Source organism: Trachemys scripta, chromosome 3, assembly GCF_013100865.1.
Source record: "Trachemys scripta elegans isolate TJP31775 chromosome 3, CAS_Tse_1.0, whole genome shotgun sequence".
Classification (NCBI taxonomy): Eukaryota; Metazoa; Chordata; order Testudines; family Emydidae; genus Trachemys; species Trachemys scripta.
The window spans coordinates 128,111,767-128,131,029 of NC_048300.1; the positions used below are offsets into that span (position 1 = coordinate 128,111,767).

The following is a 19,263-nucleotide window of genomic DNA, read 5'->3' on the forward strand; positions in this document are numbered from 1 at the left end:
ATCTTAGCAGCTGAGCAGCCCAGGAATCTAGTCCACCTGCCTGCCAGCCAACAAACTAGGCATGCTGGGAAACTGCACAGCCTGCCTGTCTGCTCACCCGCCCACGAGATGGGCAGCCCAGGTTGCTGGGCAGCTGGCAAGCCAGGCAGACAGGATGGGTAGCTGGCGAGCCTTGTTTCCAGCAGAAGAATTTATGTTATCACAGAATGTTTTGATTCCATCTAATTACCGTTTTCCAATAAAAACGGTTTAAACAGAAGCTTTTCAACCAGATCCACTTATGGGGAAATGATATATTCACGGGGCTACGCTACTGGATTAAGATTTAGGAGATCAATCTACTCATGTTTCTGACATGAACTTCCCACTTGGATTTAGGCAACTCACTTTCCCACTCTGTGCCTCTCATTCCTCTTGGTGAAATGGAGTAACATCACTTTCTGAGTTCAGCGCGGGCACTGCGATGCACCATTTAAAGTGAGGGGGGCACAGATTCCCTCCCCACCAGCTCTCCTCTTCCCATCTCAGGAACACCCTCACTCCCATCCCTACATCCATTCTCTCCAAATTTGAGAGAATGGCATGACCTGCCCCTCAGATTTGGCCTGACCAAAAAGTGGTTCGACTTCGGATCAGGTGCCCTCCGCCCTGGCTCTGTGAGGCCTATGACTCAGAAGGTTGTTGGAAAAATGAAATCATTAATATTAGTGAGGCACGCCGATACTATGGTAAGTGGAGAGAATAAATAAATAAAACTATTACATTGAAAGTTAACTAGCTAAGTCAAATGTTCAGGGAAGAGGGGCTGGTGCCCATAAACAAGAGCTATTTAAATGTAAAAGTAAATTTAATACACAGGCTTGATTAACACTCTTCATGAGAGATGTAAAAAAATTGCTCTATTAATTTAAAACCGTAACAACAATTATCCATAATTTTGAGCATTTATTTAAAAACCTGTAACAAAAATTATCCATAATTTAACTATCTGAGAAATAGACTCCTTAAAGACACTGACACAGCACAAGGACTTTGTAATTAAAGCAGAAGACAAAAAGGGAACAATTGTAATTATGAATACTCAAGATTATTGAAAAGAAAATTTGAGGCAATTAAATTATGAAATCTCTTATCAGCCAGTTGGTGGTGATCTGACTAAGATTCAAAGAGAGATTGATGCAATTTTGGAAAGAAGATTAAGGATTGTTAATGAGGAGCCAAAAAAAAAGTCTCACTGAAGAGTAGGCAATGTGCCTTCTTTTTCTATGCATAGAAATATTATGAATGCACTTAATACCCCTTTTCAACATATTAGTCAATATTTATATTTTCATGCCATGTTTAGAAACTTTGCATCTCTACCCAGGTATATTTGTAAAGAAGAGATCCCAGCAGGTTGCTTCTGTGGCCATTCCTGTTTGTCTTCATCATGGAGCCATTAATCAATATCGAAGGAGCAACATAGGCTCCATTTACAGTATACACTAGGGGTATGATTTCCAGCTTGCATAAACATATCAATAGTAGTATAGCGATGATAGCATGGGCTGTGGTGGCATGGATAAATTGTGCACAGTACATACTCCGTGGTTTAAGATGGTTTTGTACTCAATTTTGTGCAATAGCCTTGAAAAATCTTATTGCATTAAAGTTATGTATCTTTGGAGTCCACTGTATTAAATGCAAAGATTATGTATTATTATGAGCATTGGGAAGTGTTATGAATTTCAGAGGACTATATTGAATGATAGGCCAGACAAGAATGGACTTTTGGAGAATGTCAATGGGTTTGCCTAGGGACTCTCGAGGGGGAGGTGAGTGCAAATTCCCACTTCTGGTTATGCAAAAACCCAGTCTTTTGAAGCCTGTGCTGTGTAAAGGAAAGCCTGAACTAGCCATAGGTGTGCTTGTTCTGAGCTAAAGCTATTATGAATTTGTAATGACTGAAAAAACCCTTTGTGGGGTTTGGTGGCCTGACTCCTACCAGAAGCCCTTCTGGAGTTCTGGTAAACTTCTTAGCATGTGTGTAGGTTCTTTTATTGTTTTCCATATAATTTTTCTGTAATGCTCGCTCCTTAAAATGTGCTTACCTAGGAAGAGCAATGTGGTAACATGTAACTGTAGGCAATTATGCTGTTTTTAGCCTCTGAATAGAGACAGACACTGTCTAGGAGCCTGGATTGCTGGGAATAACACAGTGTAGGAAGAGAACTGTAGAGCCTTGAGAAACCCCAGTCAGGAGAAAGAGAGACATGGGCCACTCCCTAAGAGAAGTAGTGGTTGAGAACCTAACAGTGGGTACCCTTGGTGGACCACAGAGGGGGACTACAGGTGCAGTTGCCCTGAACTATGAAACTCAGAGTGGCTAAAATCATATTCTCAGATGCTTCCTGTACTGCCTATTGATTATTGTTTAACAGTTATAGTTTTATAGGACCCCATTCTACAAGGCTCTGTATGAATATATAATAAAAGACAGCTCCTGCCCCATAGAGCTTCCAACCTAAAAAAACCAAGATGTAACAGGTGGATGAGACAAACATGTGGGGGGGGGAGTAGATGATGGGATAATACAAATAATAAGATGTTTAGCACAGTAATTGCATGTGCAATTTTTAGCCTGTCAGTTGCAGCTATCACAATTTGACACCTGGAACAGGGGACAAAAGATGGGGGAGGGCATGGGGGGGAAGATAATGATAACAGAGACTGAATTAATCCATGATCTTCACAAGTCATGTCTGCTTCAAGTAGCTGTAGACCTGATCTGCCTACAAACCCACCAATTTTATTCATAGAGTTTAAGGCCAGGAAGGACCCCTGGATTTTCTAGTCTGACCTCCTTTATATCACAGGCCATCAAATTCCATCCAAATATCCCTACATTGAGTCTAATGATTTCAGTTAAACCAAAGCATTTTAGTCTAAAGGAAATTAAACTGTTTCATGCTACAGGCAGCAACAGGTAAGACCAAGGTGGCACCAGTGTCAAAGACTCCTGTAATGGCAGGGAATTGATAGGGTGATGCATTCCTCATGCTGAAGAGGAAGGCAACCTCCCTCCTCCAACATCCCTGCCAATCTGACCTGGGGGGGAAATTCCTTCCCAACCCCCAAACTGGCAATCAGTTAATCTGTGAGCAAGACATGTCACACAGGTATCTAGGACAAAGGATTCTCTGTATCATCTCTGAGAACTACTCCACCTCAACTGGTATCCCATTCCCTAGTCATGGCAGATTTCTGATGCTTCAGAGGAAGGCAAAAATCCCAAACCCATATTAAAATTTTGCACTGGGTAAAAAACTACCTTCCTGACACCTGCAGGTGACCATTTGAAGTCCTGAAATATGATATTAGATTATAACCATTATCATATACAGAACTACAGTGTTATGAGCATGTTGGGCAAACCCTGCTCTCCCTCAAACTCCATGAAGGCAGCAAATGACCAGTGGGATTCCTTGAACAAAAAGCTATTGGCCCGAGAAATAACACATTAGCAAGGGATGCCTTCACCATTTACTGGAAAGCTCAGGAGAGGCAAAGATTTGATGATCCTAACAGCCTATTCTGGCCCAGACACTTACAATCCACAACTTTTCTGCATAAAGCCATTAAAATGAGACTGAGAGCTTGGCTGCAGATCATCACTCAGAGCAGCTTGTGCCATCCTAAAAGGCATGCAGGACAGTGGAGGAGGAAGTGCTAAAGGCCTTTAGGTACCTAATATTCAGTTAGGTACCTCCTGACATTTTCAAAATCCCACTAGACAGCTATTTAGGCAACTAAGATCCTTTAAAAATCTGGCCCTGGACCTCTGAGCTTTACTCCGGTCAGGGTAGAGATTTACAGAATGGGGGTCTCTAAGAAGGAGGCTTGTGTCCTTCTGTCATTTCTGTAGCCTTGAAAAAGTTGGTGAGTTGATTCAAACAGGCTCACAAGGACCACTTTCTTTGTTCTACACAAACACTGTTTGACCACTTTATTCTGCATTTAAGACTAACTCCATATATTTGGCTGCTACTTCAGCTACTCATGAATGAGTGACAAGTAGAACAGTGTTTTTGACACCCCTTATCAGGTTCACATGAGGCTTGACGGTTTTAAACTCCACTATTTGAAAGCTACCTGTCGCATGAGGTATTCATGTGGTCTGGAGAAAGCTGATTGAAGCGCCTTTTAAATCATTCAATTTTTGCAAGCTTACATTTGTCCCTGGCAGGCCAGTTACCTGGTGGAGGTGACTTCAGCTGGCTGAGTGAGAAAAGTGGAAACATGCCCTGGGACATGGAGTGTTGGAAGTGGGAGGCCAGATCTAAGTAGTAATGGTTTGTAATGTATGGTAATGTCACAAGGTAGCTGCTCCTTTGCAGATGACCAGAATGGAATGTTCTGTGATGCAGGTTATGGGGTTGCCTTGTCTTAGAAAGAGTGGCTATTAACATGGTCTGCTAGGACACAGTAATGTGTCCAGCCAGGACACAGTAATGTGAAATCCGTTCAGGCAGCCATCTAGACACGGTACTCTTGGTAATGCTAGCCAATGAATTTTGTTCTAATTAGAGCCCAAGGAATTTATATTGTATCAATCAAATGAATGAGCCTGATGGTGTAGAAAGAATGTTGCCAGAATGATAGGTTCATGCCCTATTTTTGGCATAACATTTTACAAAAAATATGTTAATCGGTTTAGAAGTTAGTAGGTGCATGGTAATTATGGCTAGGCTCTACCTCAAATATGAAGACATGACTGATGACTATATAATAATCACTTACTGCACCTTGGGTTTTTCATATAGAAGCAGATCAAAATTTTGCCCATCTCCAAAGCTCTCCTACCTCTCTTCAGTTATGTATATAGTGGAATAAGTTTCTCATCACTGCCAATCTCCCTTTCTCCTTCCCATAAAACTCTTTAGGATGTGGCAGAGAAGGGGCTTTCCTTTCAATTGGGTAGATCTCTGTGAAGTCTGAGAACACATAGACTTTCAGACTTTGAGGCCAGAAAGGACTGTCATAATCATCTGACCTCCTGCATGTCACACCACAGAACCTCATCCAGCCACTTCTGCTATAAACCCATCACCTTTGGCTATATTACTGATGTCCTCAATTGTTGATTTAAAGACTTTAAGTAACAGAGAATTCACCATTTACTCTAGTTAAAACCATGTCATATGCTGTAGAGGAAGGTAAATGCCCTCCAGACTCCCATCAGGGTCTCTGCCAATCTGACCAGGGGGAAAATTCCTTCCCAACCCCAAGTATGTCTACTATCTCAGGAAAGGAAAGGAAAAGAAGCATTTTGCCTGGTGTAGGGCTTTCTTGAGTGTTATGTCTATGCAGTCTTATTTGCAAGACAAGGTGTGTAGTGCCAGAATGGCACTAAATTTAAAAAGGGACTAGGCACAATAGGAAGAAGAAAAGCTGGTAAGTTCTGCCACCAAGCCAGGTGCATCAAGCTATAGACACCCTCTGAAAATAAAGTTCACTTATCCCTACCCAAGAGGTCTTCTCTAACTCTATTTTCTACAGTTCTATCATTAGCAAACAATTCCTTTGCAGTGCATTTGTGGTATTGGAAAATATTGCTAGACTTGCTAAACAATTAGATGGATTTCAGCAAAGGAATGAAGCCAATTTTGGGTCAAGGTAAGAGAGGAGTTATTTCACTGCTTGTTTTCCAGACTTGCAATAAGTTAGGATGTCAGATTTAGACTAAGCTTCTGACAAGTTCTGAATTTTATTTAGTCTCAACTGGTTGGCCCATCCTTAAATGAGATAGAATGAATAGTAAAACTACTGTTAAGTATATTGATACATGAGTATCTATGTTACTTAAGTTTTATTTCCATTATGTTTTGGTTATGGTACCATTATTCTGGAGGGTAATTCTCACTGCTATATAAATCAGAGTGATGGCTCCTGTCAATTGACTGTTTACTATAATTATTTGTATTTTCATAATCCATAGGACCCCCAGTCATGAGCCAGGACCCTCAGAGTGTTAGATTGGCAGGCAATCAGATCAGTATCACTTCAAACAATTAAAAAAGGTCTTATTTTTATTATTTATATAGCTCCGTAGATGTTCATGGTGCTTCATATAACAAATAAAAGACAGATTCCCTGCCCGCTAAGAGCGTACAATCTAGGCAAAAACAAGAAAAACAGGAGGAGGAGATAAAGGCAGGGAGCAGGAAGTAAAATAAAAAGGACAATATGATTACAGTCACATGAAAGGCTAGTGTATGTGCCCTTGGCGGTTACAAACAAGGGAGATGAGTAACATTAGTTTAAATGGAGCTAGGGATTATAGGACAGTTTGAAGATTTGGGATTTGGGAAGAGATTTAAAAGGTAGAAAAGGAAAAGCTTAGTGGACACATCAGAAAGATGTAGGGGACAGCATGAAAGAAGGCATGGAAGTAGGCATGGGAAGAGGACACCAAGGAATTCATGCCCAAGAACAAACTAGATGACCATTGTGGACATTTCTGGACTAAAATATATTAAACTATGACACAAGGCAAATTGTACCTATAAACCTGAAGGCAGGCTTGAAGACAGAAATGCTAGTGTCATACTCTGGCCTCTATGTTTCGGTCATTGTACATTTAGCTGAATAAATTTACCATTTTGGGAGATTCTAGATGAAATCTTGGTCAAATTGAAGTCAATGGGAATTTTGTGATTTATTTCAATGTAGTGAGGATTTAACCCACTATATTTTGTGATGGGTCTCCTTTCTCTGGGGATAAGATGAAGTGGTTATGAGCTGTTCCATGATTGGCACATTTTTACCAGCCTTAAGCATTATTCTGCAGAAATGATCCATATGGCATATGGCTCCTGTCTCTCTCACTCTGTGCTATTATCTGGTCTTGATACCTCCTTATTTTGTAGTATATCATGGCATTTTTCCCTTTTCAAGTTTATTTATTTATGTTGTTTCTTCCATTCTCCATCATGTCCTTCACGTTCTGTCATATTATCCAGTCAATTTATTTATTTTTTTAAATCATTGATTGATGCTTCTTTGGAAGAAGTGATGGGTGAACCTGAAAAGGGCAGGTTCAGATAAGTCCCCAGAAATTCAAGTGCAAACTTGAAGATTCTCAACTCCTGCATTAAGCTCTTCAATGAAGAAACCTCACAAAAATAAACTCTGTCATAAAACTGCCAGCACTTCCTGGTTTCTTCCAGCCTGGGAATACTACAAGAGTAGTGGCTCTTGCAGTAGCATATCTTGGTATAATGAGCCAGATTGATGTAAATCAGCTTATCTCTAATGATTTCAACTGAGGCCCAAGATTTCTACTTCCAGTCCTGCCGAAAACTAGATTCCTCATAAACATGTAGAGTTAAATATACTTTGTCATTTATTTTTTGTATCTAAATAGTTGCCTGTGCCCAAATAAAAGTTCTAAAGAAATGTGATAAAAGGCAAATCTGAAGATTTCACATCTGCATCCTGGGAATCCTTAAAGATTGCAGACCTGTAAATTAATTAAAGTATAAAGAAAGGGAATGTCCCCTCAGGAATTAATTTCTTATGTTTTTCTTTCTTTTTTTTTTTTAAATCATTCAGGTAGGTCCTCATAGCTGAATTAGAGCTGCTTTAAAACTCTTCTCTGGACTGACAGTCAAGATCAGCCAGAGAAATCAATGGACATATTGATCTCTTGTATGAAAAAAAAAAAAAAACCACATAAAGCAGTTGAACTGAGTAAAGTCTGACTGCATCTGCAGGAGCCAGATGCCCACTTAGTGTAAATAGGTGTAGCTCCATTGATTTTAACAGAGCTATCACAAGTTACACTAGCTGAGGATCTGGCCCTTGCCATTTAGCAGCCATTAGAAATGGTGTTTTTCCTCTCAGGATAGGGAACTGCATCCATAGTATTGATGGGAAAATGATCCATTGAGCTTTTGGGGATGTATAGCAATGGGTGACGTTTTCTGCTGCTTTGGGGACTAGTGTGTGTGGTAGTAATTTTTTATTTAAATTCTTCAATTCTCTAAAAACAAAAATCATTACCAGCTCACATCAATAAACATAAATGGGTCAGAGTATACATTCAAATTATGCCATTATCCCAGTGAGTTTGTTGAGCCATCCATTCTGGTCTTGATATTCAAATCTCCAATGACCAGTTACTTTGCATGTTCCTCTTGCCATTGAAGGCTGCATGTTCTCACTGAGATGCAAATTTATCCATATGGTTTTCAGTTTTAAAATCCCCAATTCCTTAGGAGGTTTTGTCCCAAATGATATATATGGAGCATTTTCCTCCCTTTTCATACTTATTGTAGCTCACATTAACGTTAATGAGAATTACCCATGTGCATCAAGGGGAGAATGGAACTCCTGCTTATTTCAACATCCTTAAATGGAGAAAAAAGGTTAGTTTGAATATAATACAACATTATGCTTTATGACTTTACAAATTTTATTGTAAATCATTATTCAATGCAATAGCCAATGTTTTACCATTCCAAACCATCATAATTAGGAGTTTCCATTGTCCTGTATGACAGTTACCTTCGTTTTCCTTTTTATTTACTTGAACTTGTTTAAATGTGCATTATTTAACTATATATATTTGTTCAGAACCTTTGCTAAAGGTGTTTTTATCTTGTTTTGTTCATTTTGGCAAAGATAACCTGTTCTTTATACCACATCAATGGGATGAAACTCTCACAAGCAGAGATTTTATTTTCCTGATCCCTAGTCACGATGAAAATGGCCAGCTCAATGCATATGAAAATTTATGGGAATTGGATAGTAGACACAAAATCCCAGATAGCATAATATAACCTCTGTAATGTTGGTGATATATATTATACTTTTGTACTGGAAAAGTGAAATGTTATAGAATAATTCTTTTGGATGATAACATAAAATTGTGCCTTGAGTAAACAATTATTCACTTTCCTCACCGATGACTGATTTCTTATTCCTTTAGTTCTAAGACTCTGTTTGTTATAAATGAAATAAATAAATAAATAAAATCGCCAAATAAAATGTTTTTTTTCTGGAATAAAAAGAAACATCTTTATAAACTTTGGTAGGCATAACATTCTTAGAAAAACCCATCATTATACATTTTGCTGCATTTTCAGAATACAAATATACAGGGTGCAAGATTTAACATCATTGGGGCAGTTTTTTCAAAATGTTATGTTCTGAAACCCACTAAAAGTGGGATGGGTAAATTAGGTTTGTAACAACTAAGGGCCTAATCCTGCAATAGGTGAGTCCATAGCGGGAAATGTACAGCAGTCCTAAAGAAGTCACTGGCTTATGCTCAGTAGCAAGTGTTTTTAGGATTGGGCCCTAAGCTGAGATTGTTATAAATACCAGTACTGACACAAAGTACTGTACATATATTGCTTAAATCACACAGCAAAAACAAAACAACTAAAACTGACATAATTTTAATGCTTTTTTTTTTAATTTTGTGCATTGGATTCAAACAGCAAACTGTGTGCACTTCAACTGTTATCACAATGTGGTCAAGAATTTTGTGTCTTTTACCATTTACACACAATTGTTACAGTATGTTATCAGTCTAGTGGAAACCAGGAGTGTAGCATGGTAAGCAGTGCTGGTAGTGCACTTAGCTTTTATATTATCTAACTTGAAAATATTTCTCTTCTAAGATTCCTTTTTCTTGATAAAAATAGTTTTCACCAAACGTTGGTGATGCACACGCACTACCATTCATGCTTGGCATCACACCCCCGACCAGAACGCATGTTCTTATTTTGTTGATAAAAAGTATTACAAAAATTTCCATACAAAAACTATTTTCATAGAAATCTTGCATTTCCACAAATAAACCTGAACATTTTTTTGAAAAAAAAACTGCTCAAGAATTTTGTTCATTTAACACTGTGACCGTATCGATAAATGCAGTCCTCTTTAAAGTTCTCCACATTCACTTCTTTTAGGTGACCAATCCCTTTTCCACTATTAGCGAGAATTGCACAGGCTCCATTGAGTTCAATTAGTAGCAGGATCAAGGGTTTCACAACTCTTTTGGCTAAAATACAAGCCTTCTATTTGCCAAATACACTTTATTTTTCTCTTTTCACAATTAAAGAACAAAGTAATTGCTTACAGCTAAAGATTTTAAGATACATTCCTTTGTACTCAGGAAAATTTAATGTCATCTAAAATTGGGTCAACCTTATGGTTTTCTCACATCAAAGTTCCAGCCCAAGTAAATTAAAAAGAAATTATTACTGCCTTTTCTACTGACATTTTTCACAGTCCAAAAAGCAGGTTAGGGTCCCCATTTTTATACTATTCACAGGATTCCGATTTCCTTTGCTTTAAAACTTCTACCATCCAGTAAGCTTATATCGCCTCTCCAGCTGGCAGTTACAGTTTGTAGATTTAGGCCAGCAAATACCAACTCTTCTATGCTTGGAAGGTCTGAAGAACATACTCTGTTTTGAGACATTACTGTTAGAAGACTCCTTTGGTAGTTAGTTATTATATCAGACATTTGTTCTCCACCACCTGGTAACAGTTGAACTTCAAAAGGAACCTGTAATTTCTCACTGGGACTGCATTTGAAATCAGCCACAAAACTCACATGTAACATTCATTCATTCATAATGGTGGAACCCATGACAAACAGTGTAACCCCTGCATAACTTGGTTCATCCATGACGCTTGTGATTCGAGTCTGGCCATTGAAACTGCTTAGATCATTGAGTCTCTAGTTCATAGACACAGCGGCATGAGGTAACTCATTTTATTTTGCACAGGTTGCATATTTCCACAGGAAACATTCTCGCAAAGTTGTTTGAAAAAAAAAAAAAAGACGACAGTTTGTGCTTGGGGTATTTGGCCTCCCAGCTCTATGCCATGGTTTCTTTACCTGGCAACCTTCTGTCATTAAACGTGTGCATGTTGATAACTTCTTCTGTTTTCACAATAACAGGGGCCTGTGGTTTGTGTTTTAACCGACGTTGACACTTCAGAGACATCCTCAGCTCCTCTACCATGGCACTACAGAAGGACCTCTATAGGGGGAAATTTAAGGATGAGAAGAAGAAGAAAAAAGAAAAAAAAACAGTTGTAAGAAAGTAAAGTTGCAATGTCTAGAAGCAGATTCACTCTTTTGGAACAGCCTTGTCAGTTTGCCACGTTTCAGCCTGCAGCTCATAACAAATTGCTGTCTTTTAAATATGCATCACATCATAATTAAAATGACTTATCAAGCTGTGATGGCTCATTGAAAATTTCACCTTGTCTCTACAATTATTTATCTGCCAACTAGTGTCTCGTGATGCACATTATATGTAAAGAGATTTCAGACAGATGCTCTGTTAGCATAGTTTGGCCTTACAGGTTAAAGTTTCAATGCACATGTTCACTATATACTCTGCAAATCTCCCTGCTTTATATTTTCAAAATAATATATTTCATTCCTATAAAATCTGAGTTGCTGCTTTTCAAAAACTTATAAAGCTCTTGTGTAAAGTTAAATTTACTTTAAATTAAATTTAAATAAGGCAGAACTTGAGGTCAACAGTCATGTCTGAAGTTAAATGGAAAACAAATACCCAATATCTTATTTTGCATCTCTTCAAATCTGCAATAATCAGAAGAGCTGTTGTTCACAGAAGAATATTGTTCAGAGAAGAGGATTTGCAAGTAAAATAGTAGATTTAATTTGAAACTGAGGTGCATAAACTCCTGAGAATAACCTGTCAGGTAGACATTAACTACATGTTCCCCATATGGACTGGATCATCAGAACCTTACTTATCTGTACAAAGAAATAAGGCAACATAAGGCCCTCCTTATACACTTGCTCAGCAGTGTTCAGACTTTGATCCCAGCTACTTGCCCAATACTGCATTGTGTGCAGGGAGGGAAGTGAAGATGGGAGGAGCCTTGGCTCTGAACTCTTCCCCTTCCCCACCTCTGCCCCACTCTCCAAATCCAATAAATCAGGCACATTGGGGGAACAATGTGAGGAGTAAACTGTCCCATGAAGATGGGTGAAGTAACTTACTCCTCCTGAGAGCAAGGGGCCAGTGTGAGAGAAATTATGACTCTCTGAGCTCAGCAACACACTGCCCCTCATTTAAGACAGATTGTCAAATTACAATCTAGCCCTTTGTGGAGGTCATATGAGGTCACGTGAAACTCAGGTGGGACAAACCTCCTAAAACAGATTCTGGAATTGTGTTAAGCAACTCCTAACCAATATCTACTTTTATGTGATTAGTGATAGGTCAGCAGTGAATATTCAACTTGTTCACTTTTTTCCTAGTCTCAGAACTCATTTTATTTGTAAATAACTAACTCTGCACGAGTTCACAAGTTCTAAATGAAGCCTTACAATTCCTTTGCAATTTGGTTATTATTGCTGACTCTCAGTGCGACAAGAGGGGAGTGTGTAGAACAGACCTACGTTAGGAATGGTCCAAGCACAGATGGGCTGAACTGCATCCTTGGCTTTTGTTTTACTCCAGTGCCATAACAAGCTTGTCAGAATGAATATATATATATATATTGACAAGTGAGCACAAGTGAAAATATTCTTTCAAAATAAACCCAGGCCATGAAGTGGTAATAATTCAAGAAGCAACAATACTCTCCAGCTTAAGCATATTTCTACAGTAAGGTTTACTTTTTCCTATTAAGAACAATTTTCTCCAAAAAATAGTGGTTGGTAGTACCCATGCACTACAATGTATTCTTGTTATTACACTTGTGACAGGAATCCTTGCTCTTCTGGATAAAATTTATTGCTACAATATTTTATGCACATGTTTTGTAAATTAGTGAATTTAGTGCTTGGCAAAGATATAAAGCCTTGGATCCAAAAGGGGGATTTTCAATGGCAAGCGGGGAGTTAAACGTCCAATTCCCAATGAAAGTTTAGAACAGGTTGGCATTTAACTCCCACTTGTGCCTTTGAAAATATGCCCCTGAAGTCCCCTCTTTATTCAAGAAACAAGCAGTAACAGTGCAGTCCTACTCATCTGTCCCAACCAACATGTTTCAGCTTTGTCCATGGAATAACATGTCTGAGGAAATTTCATTCTTCATTTTAATTAAGACCTTACCTAAAATTTTCAAAAGTCTTATTGAAAGTCAATGGCATATAGTCTCTGAAGTGTTTACATCACTTCTGAAAATAGATATTAGTCTCCTAAGTCACTTTTAAAAATGTTATTGCTTAGTTTCTCTGGTAAGATGCTGAACAAGAGCCTCTGAAAAGATTGGGGATTTTACGGAGTAGACTTCTGTCCCTCTACAATCGGATTGAAGCCACCAACTCATTTAGCATAGGTTACTAAAAATTTGTCAGAAAGGACCAACATTCAATCACTATCACTGAATAGTATTCCAGCTAGTGGCCAAGAGGTGAAAAGATGAACATTCTCATTGCCAATATCTTGGCACATCCCATATCTGAAAATAATACGAGTTGGGGTTACAATGTCGTTGTTTTGTTAGAGTGGCAAAAAGCAGCCAGGGCACACTGGTGAATTTGATCCTATGTTCTTAGAAATATGACATTTCTATTAGGGCTGTCAAGTGATTAAAAAAAATAATCGCAATTAAGCACACTGTTAAACAATAGAATACCAATTATTTAAATATTTTGGATGTTTTCTACATTTTCAAATATATTGATTTCAATTACAACACAGAATAAAAAGTGTACAGTGCTCACTTTATATTTATTTTTGATTACAAGTATTTGCACTGTAAAAAAAAGAAAAGTAGTATTTTTCAATTCACCTAATACAAGTACTGTAGTGCAATCTCTTTATCATGAAAGTTGAACTTACAAATGTAGAATTATGTACCAAAAAAACCTGCATTCAAATATAAAACAATGTTACATTTTAGAGCCTGCAAGTCCGCTCAGTCCTATTTCTTGTTCAGCCAATCGCTCAGACAAACAAATTTGTTTTCATTTGCCGGTGATATTGCTGCCCGCTTCTTCTCACCTGAAAGTGAGAACAAGCGTTCTCATGGCACTGTTGTAGCTGATGTCACAAGATATTTACGTGCCAAATGCTAAAGATTCATATGTCCTTTCATGCTTCAACCACCATTCCAGGGGGATATGCATCCATGCTAATGAGAGGTTCAATCACAAATTTAATTAACACATTATTTTTTTAATGAGCGTCATCAGCATAGAAGATTGTCCTCTGGAATGGTGGGCGAAGCATGAAGGGGCATACAAATGTTTAGCATATCTGGCACATAAATACCTTGCAATACAGACTACAATAGTGCCATGCAAATGCCTGTTCTCACTTTCTGGTGACATTGTAAATAAGAAGAGTGCAGCATTATCTCCTGTAAATGTAAATAAACTTGTTTGTCTTAGCGATTGGCTGAACAAGAAGTAGGACTGAGTGGATTTGTAGGCTCTGCAGTTTTGCATTGTTTTGTTTTTGAGTGCAGTTATGTAACAAAAAAAATCTACATTTGTAAGTTGCACTTTCATGACAAAGAGATTGCACTACAGTACCTGCATGAGGTGAATTGAAAAATACTATTTCTATTAGTATCAGAGGGGTAACCATGTTATTCTGGTTCTGTAAAAAGTGACAAAGAGTCCTGTGGCACCTTATAGACTAACAGTCGAACTGGAGCATAAGCTTTCATGGGTGAATATGCTCCAATATTTCTGTTAGTCTATAAGGTGTCACAAGACTCTTTGTCACTATTTCTATTGTTTATCATTTTTACAGTGCAGATTTTTGTAATCAAAAACAATATACACTTTGATTTCAATTGCAACACAGAATATAATATATATGAAAATGTAGTAAAAACATCCAAAATATTTACTAAATTTCAATTGGAATTCTATTAACAGTGCAATTAAAACAGCAACGAATAGAGATTAATTTTTTTAATAGCAATTAATTTTTTTAGTTAATCACGTGAATTAACTGTGATTAATCAACAGTCCTAATTTCTACAATTGAATGTTTCCATCTGAAATGCTCTTCAAATATTGTTTGAGATGGCGATGATATATGTTGACCCCTCCCATTCCCACAACTAACCTCCTCATCCTGTTTCTTAATATACAGTGCTGTAAACCTCTAATATCGGTTGTCACACATACTTAGTGTGCCAAATATTCACCAAAACCCAGATCTCAGGAAAAGGGCAAACACATAAGGCTCTAGGGCTTACTCCTAGATCTCAGTATTTGTTAAAATGAGCTCCATAAAATGAAGATCATTTTAAAGTCTGACAGTTTTATGATGCAGATAATAAATGTCACGTCAATAATTACATTTAATCTAAGTGAATACATAGTATATACAAGTTTCTCCTGCCCTGTACTTTCAAATTAGTTTGTCTAAATTCATGCAAACTTATCTCTATATGCTATATTTACAAGAGTTAAATATTATAAAATTCACTGAAACTTAGAGCATTAACTTTTTAAACTATGACAACTATATATTAAACATATGTTTCTGAGAATAATAATAAGTTGCACTCCCAGAAAGTACTCTCTTTGGTGACCAATCATTAAAAGAAACAGCCACATTCTTCTTGTAAATTTAATTCTTTGATAAAAGCATCTTTATCATTGATTCTCCACTTCTGGGCTATATAAAAGTTCACAACTTGGACCTTTGATTTTCTTTGATTGCATAGTGGGTCTGAGGAAAAGAGGAAGAGGCATTTTCCTATGTTATGCAAAGTAACGTGCAGAACGTTTATAAAGGATTACTCCCTGTTTGGCATTTCTTTAATTGAAATTCTACCCTGATCTCTCTTAACTCTCACCAACTCATATTTTTCGATCTACAGAAACTTCATGTTTTTTCCCCCCCCCAAAGAACTGTACATTGTTAAGTTACACCTTTGGACCTCGGTTACTCCCTGTAACACATGGAGTAAGAAAGGAGCTATACAATGCTTTTTGTGATTGGTAGATTACACTATTTTCTGAAAGGATTTTAGAATATGTAATCAAATGTTTTCCCCAATTTCAAATGGTTTTTCAAATTGTATTATTGTTGGAAAGCCTCCAAACTTTGCAAAGATTGCAAGGTGTATTTTAGAAATGCTTCTCCAACTTGAAGATGAGCTCTTTGAATACATCCTGCACAATTTTTCACTTAATTCAAAGACAATAACCTTTTGGCCCTTACTTACCTTCTGGACCTTAGACAAGTCACAAAACATCAACAATTATTGAATTGTGGCTACCTCTAAGCCATCTTGCTAAACGTAACCATAAAGTCGTTTTAGAGAGAATCAGATAGCGGATGATTTGAAAAAAAGTTTAAAATTCTACACACATTCGCACAGTTAAATGTAATTACTATAGCAAAATGAATAATCAATATAAAATATTTGGGGGGAAAGTACTGCATTTATAGTCAGAAGGTTAAAGTGTTAAAAATAAAGTTTTAATCAGCATTAGTGTTGTATCCTTCAGCCTCTGACACAAAGGGACTTTGCCAGAGCTCAGCGCCTTATGAAGTGTAAATAATTAAGCTGTATCTACTTCACCCCATGTCACAGCTGCCAGCTCATCTGGATTCACTATAATCGTTTCTTACCATTGTTTACAATCTATACAGACAGTTTGTGCCCATTCTGGAGCCTGAAATAATGTGGGTTTGCATACCCACAAGCATGAATACCAAAGTTGGACAGTTTTTATATGGTTTTCTTATATTGCTGTATATCACATTTAGAGGAAAAGTAATTAGAAACCACATTAATACTCCTCAGACACAACATTAATAATCCCTATAAATTTTGCTTCTAATGACTGTAAAAAGAGCAATAATTATTGCACCCATAAATATCAAAGCATGAGAGCACAAAGTCAATGCATAAAGTATATGCTTTAGATCAAGAAAAACAAATGGAAATAATGAACCAGTACACACATTGCCTGGAAACAAAATATTATGAAAAAAGACAGAAATGGTATAGCTGTCTCTCTCAAATTCTGAATTTAACCAGCATTATTCTTTTTCTATTATTATTAAAGAAAAAGACTCAATGATTTGCTCTTTTATAAATCTGTCTCCTTTCTTCTTTGATGGAGTTAGTGTAAAATTGACTGTCGAAATCCAGTATGAAATGACAAGATTTACTCAGAAGTTCATTACCTCCAGCCTTGCATGTCAGATATTATTTGAAGCCTTGTTAAAATTTCTTAAAGCAGTAATGGCACTAATCCTGCAGCTTATATCAGATGTTATGGGTTAATGTTTTAACATCTACTAGGACATATCAATCAAACTGGTTTTCATCTTGTAGAAGTTAGCTGAGAATGGATTCATAGCCCTGCCCTGAGCCTCCTTTCTAATCAGTTTCTGCTTCCATATGCCACTTCCCCAAGGATTTTGAATGATGTATAGTGAGGACCTGTCAATCCAGTCTCTTAGATGCAAAGAAAAACACAAATCCTAGAAAAAATGTTTCCACAAGATAGATGCAATTACAGACATTGCAGCAACTAATGGAATATAAGAAACAAACTTATGAGGATGAGGTAGAAAGAGGGAAAATAAATTGCACTTTGAACCATTTCACTTTCAATTTATATTTAAAAACATATCTGCACCAATCATATTTTTAGAATGCTAGCAACCAATATACATTTGGACAAGAAGAGTTGACTTAAGGTCATATGTTTTCTAAAAATCATGCATTAAAAGTGGCATATTGTTACACAGAATTTTCCACTGCATATATTCTTGGTCCAGAGCAAGTGTAGCGTTCAAGTTTTCTGCAAGCTAAGTATCAGAGCAATTAACTGCAGTATTCACAAATACACTTTCTATTTAAGCATAGCCAGCTCTTTTGCCAGATCATGGATCAGGATCAGAATTAAGTAGTTAGTTAGGATTTCAAACCAAAATCAGTGGAGGTTTGAGCAGAGACTGAAAACAAAACAAGGCAAATGTAAAACGATCTGAGTCCATAAGTTTCTTGTGGTGGTTGAGAAAGCTTTTCCTTCACCATAGTATCCATGAAGTCCTCACCAGTGGAATTATTCCAAGTGATAGGTGGAGCTGGGGGAGGCATCACTTTGAAACACAGTTGAATGTTGTTTGTGACAAAGAGTTTTCTATCTATCTCATGGAGAAAATCAATCAGAATCTGACTCAACTTCTCCCTCCCATAGTAACAGAACTAAGCTGGGGATGACTAATACATTTTCTCTAACTACAAGTTTCAACCAGTTGTGCTCACTGAGATTCTGGAAGTGCTGGATGAGTTTAGGCCCATGACCTACAAGATGATCCCTTTTCCCTCATTACTGGTAAAATCAAGCAGGGCAATGGACCACTCTATTGTAGATAGTTAATGTGTCCTAATGGGAGGGCAAGGTGCCAACTTCCCTCAAGTCGACAAGAGTTTAGGGTCATGTTCAATGAACTATTGCTGGATGACAACAATCTAGGCAGCTACTCTCCAGTCTCTAACCTTCCTTTTCTGGCAATGGTAAGTGTGAAACTTCCGGTGAAGCCTTCCGACTTCTTGGACCCCGTTCAGTCTGGTTTCCAGCCTGTATATGGCATGGAGACTGCATTAGTTCCACTGGTTGATATCATCCTCCTAGTGATGCACAAACGTTTTTCATTGGTGATTGTGTTTAGATCTATCAGCAGACTTTGATAGCACTGACCATGAGGTTTGCTGACTCACCTGTGGACCTAAGTTGGGGTGGATGGGATTGTACTTGTGTGGTTCCATTCTTCCCTCTCAGAGAGATCCCAGAGGATGGTACAGGGCAATTGATCATCAGCCCCGAGGGTTCTCTCTCATGCGGAAGTCCACAAGGTTTCATTCTGTCATCCTTCCTCTCAACATGCATGTGAGGCCACTGGGGGGAGATAATGAGACAATTTGGGCTGCAATGCCATCAGTATTAGATGACATACAGCCCTACATCTCTGTTTTGTCAAACAAGGATGGTGCAATCTTTTGCACTTCCAGTGTCTGGCTGAAATAGGGAATGACTGAAGTTCTATCCAGAGAAGATAGGTGTTATACTGGACAAATAAATGGAAGCATTTAGAAGATTGTAGTTTCCCTCGTTTTTGTAGGTTCTGCTCAACTTTGTCAATGAGATTTGCAGTCTCAGGGTTCTTCCAGTTTCCTGAGTGATCCTGTGTTTCCAGTGGCCAGGATTGTCATTTCTCTTTTGTGCTTGGCTAGATAGTGACAACAGTTTCTACCTGATGCAGACCTTGTCACAGTTATCCAGAT

The 19,263-nt window shown here is 37.8% G+C and overlaps 1 protein-coding gene across 5 annotated transcripts in view; it reads right to left on the reverse strand.

Annotated features, from left to right (window-relative positions):
• Positions 1-9,438: 9,438 nt before the first annotated feature.
• Positions 9,439-19,263, reverse strand: part of GRIK2 (glutamate ionotropic receptor kainate type subunit 2) — a 581,178-nt gene continuing 571,353 nt past the window's right edge. For 3 of the 5 annotated variants that reach the window (XM_034765972.1, XM_034765975.1, XM_034765973.1), the window contains 2 exons: positions 18,700-18,877; positions 10,935-11,042 (listed from right to left, as the gene is read on the reverse strand). In XM_034765972.1, coding sequence (XP_034621863.1) covers positions 11,029-11,042; positions 18,700-18,877 — 192 coding nt within the window. In that variant the 3' untranslated portion in view covers positions 10,935-11,028. Of the gene's footprint in view, positions 11,043-18,699; positions 18,878-19,263 lie in introns of all 5 variants that reach the window. The other 2 variants (XM_034765974.1, XM_034765977.1) reach the window with 1 other exon arrangement.